The following is a 15,296-nucleotide window of genomic DNA, read 5'->3' as shown; positions in this document are numbered from 1 at the left end:
TCAAGTTGGGATTAGGGGAGGGTATACTGCCTACGAGCAACTTCTGCCCCCCTGAAACTGTTCCGTTTTAGAATAAACACTCAGGCTTACATGATAGAATAGATCAGTCCTCTAATATTGATTGCATGCATATCTTTATAAATTCGCATCCTACCAACAAAGTGTACGAGGCAATTGTAGTAGTATTGGAGATCACATCAACGACTGCATGTCCAGGAAAGTTTACTGCTTGAAATTCCTATGTAAGATCTACAGGTTAAATCCCTTAACTATGGTTGTCTAAAAAAAATACCACTTCAAAATGAAATCAATTTCAGTGGTATTATCTATATCCTACACTTTCTATTTCATTATATTCATAATGACGGACAAATCATAGCCTTTAGTCTATGTCCTTGAGTCATAGAACTGTAGGTAAAAAAAGAACTCAGATGCTATGGACAGAGGAAAGTTAAGTCAACCATCTATACTGAATAGACATGTTATCAAGGTGTGTGTACCTAAGTGTTTGTGACACTCACTTCCAATATAGTACTGGTCTAGCTAGCCAGTTGGGATGTTATGCACATTCCAACTTATTTGTGCAAGTCTTCAAAGGCAACAATAGATTTCACACACTCAACTCCTAAATGAGAAAGTGGAGTGTGTCAATGAATGGAGGACAGACAAAACTCAAGTGCGGGGATGGTTCAACCATGCCAAAACATTTAACCCTACAAGAAAAATCAGTGCATGAATTAAAAGCATGAAACCATAATTGCCACACCAGTAAGTTTCTTTGGACTATTTGCTTTTGGATAAATTAATACATGGGTCTATATTCGATGTAAAAAGTACAAACGACAAAATGAAGACTAAGAAAGACTAATATACCAGAAACTGACAAACATTATACATAAAGATGTGGAGTTTGGTGTAGTGAGACTGTCTTTAAAAACAACAAGGGTTAAGGAAAGAGAAACTGTTTGTAGACCTCATTAAATCTCACAAACCATGTTTACATCCAGTTTTTATGCGAGTAAAGTCATAGCGTATAAATCCAAAATCCCGACAACTGTGATGGAAACAAAGTTTCGGTAAAATATTATAAATGCTGACAGAAAATGTGTTTGTTCGACATGGATCTTTTTGTGTCTGTAAAATGAATTATGCGAGAAATATTTATAGAACAACCATCATATCGAAGTAAATTTGGAGTCACATGATGATATGGTTTGTGGTCCTCCCACTATGACTCGGGAAACCACGCAGTTTCTTAAACTACAGAATAAATTATTTATGATGAACTTCAGTGTGGTGAAAGTGCTGATTCTGGTAACATGATGATCGATGCTTGACTGCCGTTTGACAAACATATTCTAATCCATAATAATCGCATCATGTAGACTAGCCTACCCACACTGTATTTGATAGTTGTTGGCTGGATCGCACGTGCCAAGATCAGAGAAGGCACATTTGCTTTTTAACGCAACAGTTTGTGTCACAAAACTGTAGAGTAGCTAGCTAAAGTTGGCCCTTTCCTACATTAGCCATGATGGAGATCGAGATCTGGACTTGTGGTTTTAATTCTCGGGTACTGGTCAATGATTATAATGGCGATTCTGATCCAACCATTAATTCATACATTGTTGTGCCCCTGGCCCGAGAGGATGGAGGTTCAATATGTAGCTAGATGTAGAAGGCTAATGTTAACTAGCTAACGTTGCCCATGAATGGAAGTTAGGCTAGCGAGCAAGCATTTTAGCAAGGTAGCCTAGGACAACAAAAAAGTAGTGTGTACTGTATGACAGAGTGATAGACCGTTTCGTCAACAATAACGAGAGGATGGCATTGTCGTTTCTCTACAAGTAGGGGGAGTCAACATATTTTTCTGCTTGTATGAACGTGCACACACACACACAGAAATCAGAACCATGGACAGCCAAATCATATCTAGCTTACAGTGATTGGACTAAATTGTGAGTGATTGGGCCTCCCGAGTGGCGCAGCAGTCTAAGGACCTGCATCCCTACAGACCTGGGTGCGATCCCAGCCTGTGTCACAACCGGCCGTGACCGGGAGTCCCATAGGGCGGTGCATAATTGGCCCAGCGTCGTCCGGGTTAGGCGGTGAGAGCTTTACTTTGCTCATCGCGTTCTAGCGACTCCTTATGGTGGGCAGGGCGCCTGCAGGCTGACTTCGGTCATCAGTTGAACAGCGTTTCCTCCTACACATTGGTGCAGCTGGCTTCCGGGCTAAGCGGGTGGGTGTTAAGAAGCGCGGTTTGGCGGGTCTGGCTTCCCCAGTGATTTTACCATGCACTGCTACTGGAGTTTTATTCTGTACATGAAAACTTGCGTGAAAAAGTACATTTTCTGTGCATAAGACATCACACACTGATTTTTATCTGAAACAAATCTGTTTGGTGGAGACACACCACTTGTGGGAAAATGCTCATATTCTTTTAATGTATATTTTTGAATAATTGAAAACATAGCTACTGACGGTTAACTAGAGTTAAAATCTATAAAGACGTATCATTTTCATTTGGAAAACAACAAATTGGTTGCCATCCCATTCCACTCTTTCTGGGAAAAGCAGTTTGATACTCCCATTCACTGAACAAAATTACACGCAACACGTAAAGTGTTGGTCCCATGTTTCATGAGCTGAAATAAAAGATCACAGAAAATGTTCCATACGCACCAAAAGCTTATTTCTTGTAAATTGTGTGCAGAAATGTCTTTACATCCCTTTTAGTGAGAATTTGTCCTTTGCCAAGATAATCTGTCCACCTGACAGGTGTGAGATATCAAGATGTTGATTAAACAGCATGATCATTACACAGGCGCACATTGTACTGGGGACAATAAAAGGCGACTAAAATGTGCAGTTTTGTCAAACAAGTTTTGAGGGAGCATGCAATTGGCTGACTGCAGGACGTCCCACCAGAGCTGTTGCAAAGAAAATGTAATGTTAATTTCTCTATCATAAGCCACCTCCGTCGTTTTAGAGAATTTGTCAGTACGTCCAACTGGCCTCACAACCGCAAACCACATGTATGGCGTTGTGTGGGCAAGCAATTTGCTGATGTCAACATTATGAACGCCCCATGTTTGCGGTGGGGTTATGTATGGGCAGGCATAAGCTATGGACAACAAACTGCATTTTATCGATATTTGAATGCACAGAGATAACGTGATGAGATCCTGAGGCTCATTTTCGTGCCATTCATGAGCCGCCATCACCTCATTTTTCAGCATGGTAATGCAAAGCCCCATGTCGCAGGGATCTGTACACAATTCCTGGACACTGAAAATATTCCAGTTCTTCCCTGGCCTGCATACTCACCATACATGTCACCCATTGAGTACAGTGTGTTCCAGTTCCCACCAATAGCCAGCAACTTCACACAGCCATTGAAGAGGAATGGGACAACATTACACAGGCCACAATCAACAGCCTGATCAACTCTATGCGAAGGAGATGTGTCACGCTGTGGTCACCAGATACAAACTGGTTTTCTGATCCACGCCCCTACTTTTTTTTTAGGTATCAGTGATCAGATGCATATCTGTATTCCCAGTTGTGAAAATCAATACATTAGGGCCTAATGAATTTATTTAAATTGACAGATTTCCTTATATGAACTGTAACTTAAAATTGTTGCATGTTGCGTTAATATTTTTGTTCAGTATAAAACAAGACTTCACAATCCAAATGTTTCAGTTGAAGATCTTGTACACATTTCTGGCTACTAACAAGATGTTTCAAATATGGGGAATTGAACAATCCCATTTGTGCAATTTTTTTGGTGTAGAAGTGGAGGATTTGTTACATATTTTCTGGCATTGCGCCATAGTTTCCAACTTTTGGGCAAAAGTACAAGTGTTTACTCTCTGTTTTATACTATTGTGTTATATCTCCACAAACAGTTAAATTGTGACTTAAGGGAGAGAATTAAGGGAGAGATGCAACACGATAAAGAATCTCTTGATTCTGCTGGGGAAGGTTTTCATTTTTTAAACTCAAAACAGATATGTTAGTTTCTTTCAAAATAACTGTCAAACAATATTATACACTGGGAGGATTTATTGCAAAAGAAAGTGGGAGGTCAAGATTTTACTGAGAAGTTGGACCAAATAACACGTCAAGAGGGATGGGCCTGATTTCATAGACAAATGAAAGGTGGTCCTGATAGCCAGTTATATGACAATGTGTCCACCACACCGAGGTAGGGGGTATTCTGGGGGAGGTGTGGCGGTTAGTCTGGGGGACCATGAATCTTTAGCTCCCACTTCCCTAATGTGGGATGGCTATTTGTAACTGCTGTCAATGGTATTACATGCCCACCATTTAAAAAATGAAATAAAAGACAAGGAAAGAAAACCCCCAAATTAAATAATAATTTAAACAAATTACATCCATTAATAATACATTTATTTATTTATTTTTATTGTCCACGCTAGCTATTCTCTCTTGGAATTTGAAGGGCCTTAATACTTCTAATAAACGTTCCTGCTGCCTTGATATCCTAGCAAGAAACCATATTAATATAGTAAAGCTCCAAGAAACACATCTGCTCAAAAAGGACGCACATAGAAAAGAGAATTTGTAAAAAGAATGACTGCTTTTTCATCAGCCCCAAACCAAACTAAAAGGTGTAATTATAATCTTGGGTAAAGGCAAAGACCAAGAAGGGAGAATCACTTTCCTTAAAAATGTATCCATAATGTGTATCCTCCAAATTCATATGATCCTACGTTTTTTGATTCTCTGAACAACATATTGTTAGAATTAACTGATTTCCATGTTATTATTGGGACAGAAGAATGTTTTATGCCTGTTTGAGTGGAAAGTGTACTATTTTGCTTTAGGATTATGTGCTCACCATGCATAAATGAGGTTGTAATCAGAGAGTGTATGCTGGAGAGACTTGGTTGTGTGTGGATTGTAGTTGGTCTCATTGTACTTGTTTCGCATGTCTATAATTAAATAAGATATCAAAATTGGAAATGTTAACTGCGTTAGTGCGTTCTCAACAAACACTATTTTCAGACTAGGTAGCTATTACTCTTTCCAATGTGAAGACATAAGTTAATTTACAGATAAGACAGAGAGCAGAATGTGCTATCCATCGAGTTAGACTCAACCTTTACTTCCATGGTAATCATCCCAGTCGTCTACTGGCCAACAAGCTATGGACTAATGATCAATTAGCTGACATAGCGACTATTGAATCTGAAACACGGGAATACCATCAGAACCCAAATGAATCAAAGATTTTCCCACTTCTATAAAGAACTGTATACCTCGGATTATAAATCCACACCAACCCAGACTAAGTCCTTTCTAAAATAATTAAGAACTCCTCTTCTCTCAGAGGAAGCCACCTCGCTGGGAGCCCACATTTCTTTCAGTAAACTCAAAAGGGCATTGGGGCTAGAATGATCACCTGGATGGGAGGGTATTCCTCCTGAGGTTTAGTACAATTTTGGGAATCAATTAGGTCCACTATTGCTCGAAATGATTAACACAGACGTTCACAAAGGTTCATTTGGGAGAGATGTGAATACAGCACTAATTCCGCTTTAATTTAAAAAAAGGTAAGGATGCCTGCCAGTGTTCTTACTATCGCCCCCTATCTTTGATAAACACAAATATTTTTTTTTCTTCCAAAATGCTGTTGTCCCATCTCGAAACTTACCTAAATTGGCCTACATGGGTTTGTTTAAAAACATTTATCCTCTGATAACCTCCCTCGACTATTACATATCTTAGATGCTCCTTGGGCTGTATTCTCTCTCGGTGCAGAAATAGCTTTTGATAGAGATATGACCAGTCTGGTCATATCTCTAAAATGAACAAACTCACAAAGAGAAAGACGTAGGGCAATCCCTACCAAACTTTAAATAGTATTTCCAGGCATTAGCATTTCACACCATCCTAAATTGTTTTAGACAGGATCCTCCTTCCCCTTGGCTGAGTAGAGGGAAATATTGTCTCCTATTGCCCTGGAAGAGGTGGTCTTCACAGATATACCCCTTAAACAATGTCAAGTATGCTTTGGTCCTATTATAGCTTACACAATTTTTATTTTGCGCCAATTTTTAAACAACGCAACTGGGATGCTCCAATACATCACAATAATGCCTTGCGATCTGTAGGGCAGCCTTTTGCATCTTCCCCAATGGTCCAAATGTGTAATCCGTACCCTTACCGATATCATGGACAGAAATGGTTTGAGAATATTCCAAGATTTGAAAGATACATACACATTACCAGGCAACATTTTCTTTTTACTATTTTTTTTTTTTTTTTTTACAGCTATGCTGGCGTAAGAAGTCCCTTGGGAAACCCAACTACCGAACCATCCAATGAGGGGATTTATAAATAAATGATCTGGGCTCTGGAAAGGACTGATCTCTATAATATATAAACAACTTAGTAAGCTCATATTCTGAGCTAGCCATTTAAAAAGTATTGTTCGACAGATCTAATTGAATCTGAACAACACTAACGAACAGAATATTTAAAAATTTGACCTACACAAACCATCAATTTATACATTTTATGTTTGTTCACAGACTGTATTTATCACCAAGGATACGTTTCATGATGAAATTGGCGCTAACTCCCAACTGTTCACTGTGTCCCCTAAATCAGGTAGGCACATTTTTCAAATTATGTGGGAGTGCCCTGCAGTTAAATGTGCATCAATGTAAATATTCAATGCTTTGCATCTATTATGTTACTTAACAATGATAGCTCCTTGAATTTCTCAATAAGAGGTGATTAACTGCTGGCAGGCAGCATTGCTGCAAAAAAAGCTGTTGTCTCTTAGATGGCAATCACCTCACTCTCTCCCAATTCTCCAGTGGATACAGTTACTGTTAGAAGCTCTAACATCAGAATTATCCACAGCGAGAATGAATGGTGTTAATCAAGGAACAATTGAGGCCTGGACAAATATACTTGACTCTAAAAAATAATCTTAGTTAAAGCCTAATACTTACAAATAAAATAAAAAACGTATAAAGCCCAACACATACAAAATAATAAATAATAATAAATTGGATGGATTGTCTGTGTGTGCCATTCAGAGAGTGAATGGGCAAGACAAAATATTGAAGTGCCTTTGAACGGGGTATGGTAGTAGGTGCCAGGCGAACCGGTTTGAGTGTGTCTAGAATTGCAACGCTGTTGGATTCACGCTGAACAGTTTCCTATGTGTGTGTGTGTGTGTGTGTGTGTGTCTCAAGAATGGTCCACCATCCAAAAGACATCCAGCCAACTTCACAACTGTGGAAAGCATTAGAGTCAACATGGGCCAGCATCCCTGTGGAACGCTTTCGACACCTCTGGTCACCTAGAGGGGGAGTGCTGACTGACGAGCAAACCTAGTTTCTAGGGGGGTGGGGAAACATGGTTTCCAGGTGTGGGGGGTTGGATGGAAACATGTTGGCTGGGTGGGGTTGGAGGCCCACTTCATTTTAGTTCTCTTTTCCTCTTTATATTGAATTTATTATTACTAAAATATATATAGCAATCAGGCCGACGAGTTCCTAATCACACCCACCCCAACCATCAAGTCATTCAGTATTGTCACTCAGTAACAGAGTGCACTCCAATGGCACCATTGTCCAGAACGGATCTGATGCCAGGTCATACACAACCACCGAAGGCCAATCTTCCTCCTTTAGTCCTTCAAAGGGCTACTAAAGCCAGACAACTACAAGCCATTGAAGAAATTGTAAAAAGACGGCAGTTTGATAACATTGTAAAGGCATGAAATTTACTTTGACACATAGGGTCAGAAGTGATTCAGTGAATGCGAGATCTTTAAGGGCCAAAGAATAACAGCGGTTACTAGCTAGCACCAGATGCAACACCCCTTGCCATCCTTGTCGTTTATCCTATCAGTTTTAAAAGCCATTCAACCCCTGATAATACATTTTTTTCTTTGTTGCATTTGGCACTAACCACGGTTCGATCAGCATCTTGAGAAGATCGCACTATGGGTTCCACTATCCCGCTGTAGATAGTCTGTGTAGTCATTGGTGGGTCGGTCTAGGACAGTGGAGCTATGGTCGTGGTTAGGTCAGCCTTATTGGTCGGACCGTAACATTCAGGCCATATTGGAGCGCAGGAAGATGAGTTTGTTCATCTCCTCGGCGGTGACCTGCTGCCTCCTCTTCATGGCCAAGCTCTGTTCACAGACGCTCACACACTCGCTGCGGACGCCCACAGCGGGCACGGCCAGCAGCCACAGTGCCAGGCGTGCCAGTCTGGGGTAGCGGTCGCCCACCGTGGTGCTCCAGTAGTGGAAGAGGTCTGGGTTGGTACCCTGGAGGAGCGGTTCAGCCAGATACTGGAACACCTCCTGTCTCACCTGGGTCTGGCTTTCATCTGACGATGCCTCACACGACGACACGGCTACTACCCCTCTGGCATTCACCCCGCCCCTGGGGACATCCACGCGGAGCCGTTTGAGTGTTGAGGGTCCATCCACGTCCTCACCCCCGGACCCTCCACCATCGCGGGCGTCTGTGGCCATCTCGCAGGCGTGGGCGATGATCTCCTCTTGCTGGTAGGCTGGGACGGGACGCAGCTTAAGCTGGGGGTCCAGCACCATGGCTACCTGGTGGGCTTTCTCCACCTTGAAGTTCTCCTTAAGAGCTTCCAGAAAGTAATGGCAGAGCTTGCTGGAGGTCCCCACCTCCCCAGCCTTGGAGGTGAACAGTTTCTCCAAGCGCAGGTAGACAGGTAGCACCTGTTGCAGGGTTGGCCTCCTCTGGCTGCTAAGTTCCAGGGCGGCCAGGCGCAGAGGGGCTAGCAGGCAGGTCAGCGTCCCCAGAAGGTGCTTGTTGAGGCCCTGCAGTGTGGAAGCTGTGGCCTTGCTCCTCCCATACGCCTCGAAGATCTGCTCAGAGTGGGAGTGCACCTGAAGGAGGGCCTCAGCCATGCGGTCCCAGCAGGGAGGAGTAGGGCTGAGCCCAGGGGGAGTGGAGGGGTTAGACATGCCCTCGTCTGTGGCGGCGCTGGTGGACAAGAGGCTGGTGGAGGCAGCGATGTCGTGGCAGGCGGCCAACAGCTCAGCCAGCTCATGGAGCCCCCTTGCTTGTAAGCTGTGCTTCCCCAGCACCGCTTGGACCACAGCACCCAACGAGCACCCGGCGCACCGCAGGCACACCCTCCTCCGCCCACCTCCACCCAGTGGCAAGCACCCCACCCCCACCCGCGGCTCAGTCACGTACACCGTGCGGATGTCTGACATGACAAACTCCGAGAGCACGTTCTGTGTCCACTGGTGCACTTGCTCTGGCCCCTCCCTCAGGTCTGCCTCCTTGACACCTAGAACATAGCGCTTGAGCCTGGACCCCTCCACCTGGTACGCTGTCAGCACTAGGCAGGCATCAGGTCCCACTGTCTGGGAGTGGCAGGTGACGGCAATGCCCAGGTAGGAGTTGGAGCCCAGGGCGCAAGTCACCTTCACCTTGACCTGGTTGTACATGCGGGGAAGCTGGCGCAGGGCCAGAGAGCTCATGTTGCCCAGGGCGTCGCGGGTGGAGTAGGCACCGTGGCGGGCACCCGTGTCCACCAGGGTCTGGGCCAGCTTCAGGAAGTCCTTGCTGTTGAGCATGTTGAGCACGCCCAGGTCTGTACACATCACCCTCAGGAGACGCTCGGCTACCTGTTGCCTTTCCTTCTCCGGTAACCCACCACTGTTCTCTGTGGAGAGAGAGGAATGGGAGAGATGCAGTAAGAGTGAGGAGGAGAGAGGGAAAGGAGATGGGATAAAGAGAAAAATTGAGGAAAACTATGGGAAAGGGAGGTAGAGATAGGAGAAAGAGTTTAAGCAAGAGAGATAAAGTATGTATTCATAGGCAGTGTGGCCTATGTGTGTTTATTAGGGTGTCCAATCAAACATGCATATTTTGACCAGTGGGTAAAATAATCATGTCTCTATCATAATCCATTCAAAGGTTATTGGAGATTTGGCCAAAATGAAGGTGACTAAATCAATGGAGACCAGAGAAAAAAAGTGATCATCAATCAGGATTATGGCATTGCGTCAGCTAGGCTGGATGCTGTGCGAGAATGCTAACTGACAGGCTAACCATAGAACATGTCTTCTTTCTTCTGGAATCCGGAGGACATAAAACAATAGAGGAGGTAAGATGGATATTGATTTTGAGTCGTCATGCATTTTCATATTTTAGTATACGCTTTTCATATTAAATTCCTGTTCTGTTGAGAAGATTTCTCACAAAAACAAGCGTATCGCTGACATGTCAACGGAGCACTGAGCATACGGCAAGCTTTTTATTTGCAAAGCCTTTTACATTTAATTTAGATTGTGTCATGCCAATTGTGATTTTTGCGACCGACAGAAACAACTGTGCAGAATACCACCACAACATGTAAAATCCTCAAAAGTTGCCGCCAAAAAATGGTACTGCTCTGTCAACAGAGCTTGGCGCTTATCATCGGATTTATTAGGTTACGAAATACGACTTTTTGGATATAAATGTTTATATACGTTAGAGAAAGAACCCACTGAACAATTCAGAAGAATCATGTTCTGGTAAAATGTATTTTATAACACAAGTGAAATTTCATCACCATAGCACGTTTTCAAGAGTGGGTGGAAACCCTGTTTATTCATAGGCAGCATGACTATAACAGCGATATTGAATGATTCGTAGCCTACTCACGGTTGATGGAGTGGTTTCTCTGTGCAGCCTGGGATTGAGCATGTATCTGGACTTGAACTATTTGAGCTTGGGCCTGATGCTGGGGCTGGGGGGACCTCCACAACTGGTCCTGTGAGGCTGGGCCCGGTGATGTCTTTGGAGACTCCCCTTTGGTATGCTTTTCATTATCCGCTGAGGGGAAACAGACAGATAGAAGGTCTGTTAACTGTTAAGCTAGGGTTACAGTATCTAATCGCTATAAGCTATAGAGGGATAGCTAAAGGCTAATAGCTAAAGTGTTATTAATTGGTTAATTGTGATAGGGCCATATACACTGAACCAAAATATAAACGCAACATGTAAAGTGTTGGTCCCATGTTTCAGGAGCTGAAATAAAAAATCCCAGAAAAGTTTCATATGCACAAAAAGCTTATTCCTCTCAAATTTATGCACAAATTTGTTTACATCCCTGTTAGTGAGCATTTCTCCTTTGCCAAGATAATTCATCCACCTGACAGGTGTGGCATATCAATAAGCTGATTAAACAGCATGATCATTACACATGTGCACCTTGTGCTGAGGACAATGTTGGCCACTGTAAAATTAGCAGTTTTGTCACAACACAATGCCACAGACATCTCAAATTTTGAGGGAGCGGGCAATTGGCATGCTGACTGCAGGAATGTCAAACAGAGCTGTTGACAGAAAAGGGAATGTTACTTTTTCTACCATAAGCTGCCTCCAATGTTGTTTTAAAGAATTTGGCAGTACGTCCAACCGGCCTCACAACCGCAGACCACGTGTAACCACGCCAGCCCAGGACCTCCACATCCGACTTCTTCAACTGCGGGATTGTCTGAGGGGGTGCTGAGGAGTATTTCTGTATGTAATAAAGCCCTTTTGTGGTAAAACTCTTTCAGATTGGCTGGGCCTGGCTGCCAAGTGGGTGGGCCTATGCCGTCCAAGTCCCACCCATGGATTAAGGTCTAATGAATGTATTTCAGTTGACTGATGACCTTTAATGAACTGCAGCTTATACTTCCAGAGGGTTAGCTAAAGGCTGAGGGTTAGCTAGTGGCTAACAGTTAGATGGGATTAGTAAACAACCAATAATTAACCAAAAGAGTAGATACACATAAAACTACAGGGGTGACAATGGTCATAACACAAATAAAGTGCATAATAAATGTAATATGTAAAACATTTGATGTGTGATATATATCTTAACCTAAGGGTGTGATATATAGCAGCTGTTTGTGTCAAGATATTAACTATTCCAAAATGAAGGTGTAGTTCGAAAAAATATCAAAGTACTTTAAGAATCCAAAGTATCAAGCCATTAACAAGCTTAGAATTCAACTTCAACTTGGACTGAGACCAACTTGATCAGCTGAAAGCCTGCCTCCCAGCCATTTGACGACTACACTCCATGAGTAGAGCCAGTCGGGTATATCTCCCTCTAGGTGCAGGTAACTCACCAGCGTGGGACTGCATGTGCTCCAGCAGGTTGTTGTAGAACTGGAACGGGATGCCACAGGCGCCACATGTGTAGGGTTCTGGAAACACAAGGCCCAGAATAAGGGTTCCCGTAGCATAAGAAAGAGCACATCCACTGTAGACCTGTCCAGTCTATTCCCAGAGTGTCGCTAGATCTAGGTCACTGCCGGCAAGTTTCATTTTACCGCATATAAAAACACAGGGACATGTTCAACCTACTTAATTTAATATTTTATTATCTATGTATGCCATTTAAGAGTGATTGAGTCTTCCTACCTAGTGACATGGTCTCTGCCACTGTCACTTTGTCTTTGGGGTTCTAGCGGCATTAGGTCCTGATTGTTGTGAAGTACTCGTGGCTAATTTATTTGGTAAAAGATGTAGATAAATCTTCATTTGATTGCATAGGTTTTTCATGACATTTTCCCACCTGGCTTGTCAACTGTAACAGGTTATTGTTGAAGGGCACAGAATCATTATGCCCAGCTGGGGTAAAGTATGGGTCAGCAGAAAAGTCCCTCATCTCATGTCATGTTATGACAATACTTAAAACAGTAATACAACACCTAGTCTCTTCCATTCGCCATGGATTAACCTGCCTAAATTCAACCCTTCACATCAAGTACTACAGGGTCACAAACACTGCCTAAATGGAGGTGCAAGTGTGACAAGCCCAAATGAACAGGGCAAAATGACAAGTGAGTAGGAAAATATCACTGGCAGCAGCTGTTTCTCATTGTGGTCAAAATAAACAAAATGGAGAGGGTGAAATGGTCCCATTTGTTTGTGTTTGCAGGCAGGCAGGTAGAGAGAGGAGTGGACTCACTCTGTGACGCAGGGAATGAACCGGTCACCAGGGGGCTTGGAGTACCTGAGTGAGAGGAAGTGAGTGACGTCAGACTCAGACACACTGCATTGGTTTTCAGATAAAATTCCCTACCCTTTCAGAGTGTGCACTTGCTCTCCTCCCCTTGTGGATTTAAAAGGATTCGATTGATGTAGGCATTGGCTAGACTGAGGATGTTTCCACTATATTTCCTAGACCAATCCATAATTTTTGAATCCACAAGGGGGAGCAAAAGAGTGTATACTTCAGGAAGCAGGGTAGAGAATCAGACTATGGCGTTGATTTTAATGTGGTTATATGCTTGGACTCTAAGCCAGTGTTTCCCAACGCTGGTCCTCCAGTACCCCCAACAGTACAGTTTCCCAACCCTGGTCCTCCAGTACCCCCAACAGTACACAGTTTCCCAACCCTGGTCCTCCAGTACCCCTAACAGTACACAGTTTCGTTGAAGCCCTTGACAAACACACCTCATTCAACTCATTGAGGGTTTGATGATTAGTTGACAAGTTGAATCAGGTGTGCATGTCCAGAGTTATAATAAAATGTGTACTGTTGGGGGTACTCAAGGGTATGGGTTGGGAAACACTGCACTAAGCCACCAACACTCACATTTCTGCCTGATTCACTCTCCATCTACCTCCATGTTCGACCCAGGTCTCAGTAAGAACACATTGTCTCCCTATGTATTGACATTCACAGCTAATGATTGGGAGAGTTGCCCAACTGAAAATACACTGCACTGTGCAGAGAGACATTCATAAAATGCACAAGTATACAGCTAATGAGAAGTGCCTCAGTGCTCACCGCTTGAGTTCTGGGAACTGTTGGTGTCCACCAAGCTGGACTGGGTTTTGCTCTCTATTTTCCGACTGAAGGGACTGTCTGTGGAATATATGAAATCAAATTGTATTAGTCACATGCTTGGTAAACAACAGGTGTAGACTAACAGTGAAATGCTTACGGGCCCTTCCCAACAATGCAGAGAGAAAGAAAATAAGGGAAATAATAGAAAAGTAACACACTAAATAAAAAAGTAGGAATAAATACAATGTTTTAACTGACAAGTCCCAAAGAAAACCCATTGCGCTCTCCAAAAAGATTTCTTACTTGGTGTGTAAAAACAGTCCAGATACACACAAAAAAAATGTTATTTTTGAGCGTAGACCTCTGACATGGGTTTAAAACAGGTGGCTACGTAACGTATCATACGAAATGGTGGATAATGATGCAATATCTGCTTTCTGAAGCCCATACAATTCTGATCCAGTGAAATGACCATCATGGGTACTGCATATTGAGTGTCACCTTGGGATGATTCATTGCTTTTTTGTCACCAGATTCAATAAAAAAAGGAATATTCACCCATAGCATTTGAATACGAGTCCTACTACTCCTGTCCACCATCTCTTTTGACCCATTATTCTGTGCTAGAGGAGTGTGTCAAGCTTTAAATAGCTCTGCATAGACAGACTGCTCAGTGGAGACAGAGGAACTGATCAGGTGAGAGATATGACAGATAAGACGAACAAGGAAGCGCTTCGGATCACAGCAGAGAAAGTTGAGACAAAACGATCTGCGGCAGGAGATTGTAGCCTTGCTTTACAGTGATATCAAATGTTACATAACGACAGTTAGGGTTTGAACCTGCCCACTTTATTATAAACTCTCAGGTCCATTTTAAGGTCTAAAAGTTTACATCTTTAACTGGTTTAGGACACCTTTTGTTGTCACTCTATATACATTCACACACACACAGCCATTGTGCAGGAGTTGGTGTGTGAGCAGATTAAGCAGAGATCCTAGCTCAGTTGTCCATACCGGTTTCTAATTTAGTGGCACTGTACTTGCTGACGTCCATGTTTCCACCCACACTTCCACGTGACCGAGGCGACTTCATATTATCGAAGGACCAATCTGTGGGTAGAGAGTTGTGTCAGTACCATCAAATAAATAAATGGCAACTTATCTACCTACTTAAACTGATCTGATGACCTAACACAGCTGACGAGGACTCAGGTGAGTTTGGGAGGCTTGACTACAACAGATGACTAGTCCCTTCCGTAGGCCTGTGAGATGACTTACTCGTTGGTTGGTGAAGAGCCACATGTTCCTGGTATGGGTTGAAGTACTTGTACTGCTTCCCACAGAACTCACACACATAGCTCCCAGTTTCTGTGGGAGAAAATGACAAAAGAGGTTACTCAAAATATCACATTCTTTGCATTCAATAAAAATAACTTCCTGTAATGATAGAAGAACAACACGAGTAGCATCCT

At 43.0% G+C, this 15,296-nt stretch overlaps 1 protein-coding gene across 2 annotated transcripts in view; it reads right to left on the bottom strand.

Annotated features, from left to right (window-relative positions):
* Window positions 1–7,481: 7,481 nt before the first annotated feature.
* Window positions 7,482–15,296, bottom strand: part of LOC115204087 (zinc finger protein 618-like) — a 46,170-nt gene continuing 38,355 nt past the window's right edge. Inside the window, exons 7-13 of one of the 2 annotated variants that reach the window (XM_029769390.1) lie at window positions 15,103–15,192; window positions 14,839–14,934; window positions 13,825–13,902; window positions 13,000–13,044; window positions 12,155–12,232; window positions 10,698–10,868; window positions 7,482–9,711 (exon numbers count right to left, since the gene is read on the bottom strand). In XM_029769390.1, the coding sequence (XP_029625250.1) occupies window positions 8,108–9,711; window positions 10,698–10,868; window positions 12,155–12,232; window positions 13,000–13,044; window positions 13,825–13,902; window positions 14,839–14,934; window positions 15,103–15,192 (2,162 nt within the window). In that variant the 3' untranslated portion in view covers window positions 7,482–8,107. The remainder of the gene's footprint in view (window positions 9,712–10,697; window positions 10,869–12,154; window positions 12,233–12,999; window positions 13,045–13,824; window positions 13,903–14,838; window positions 14,935–15,102; window positions 15,193–15,296) is intronic. The other variant, XM_029769391.1, reaches the window with a different exon arrangement.

This window comes from Salmo trutta, chromosome 12 (genome assembly GCF_901001165.1).
Source record: "Salmo trutta chromosome 12, fSalTru1.1, whole genome shotgun sequence".
In the NCBI taxonomy this organism is placed as follows: Eukaryota; Metazoa; Chordata; class Actinopteri; order Salmoniformes; family Salmonidae; genus Salmo; species Salmo trutta.
The sequence above is the reverse complement of the archived record's forward strand: the minus strand, read 5'-3'. Positions and strand labels throughout refer to the sequence as shown.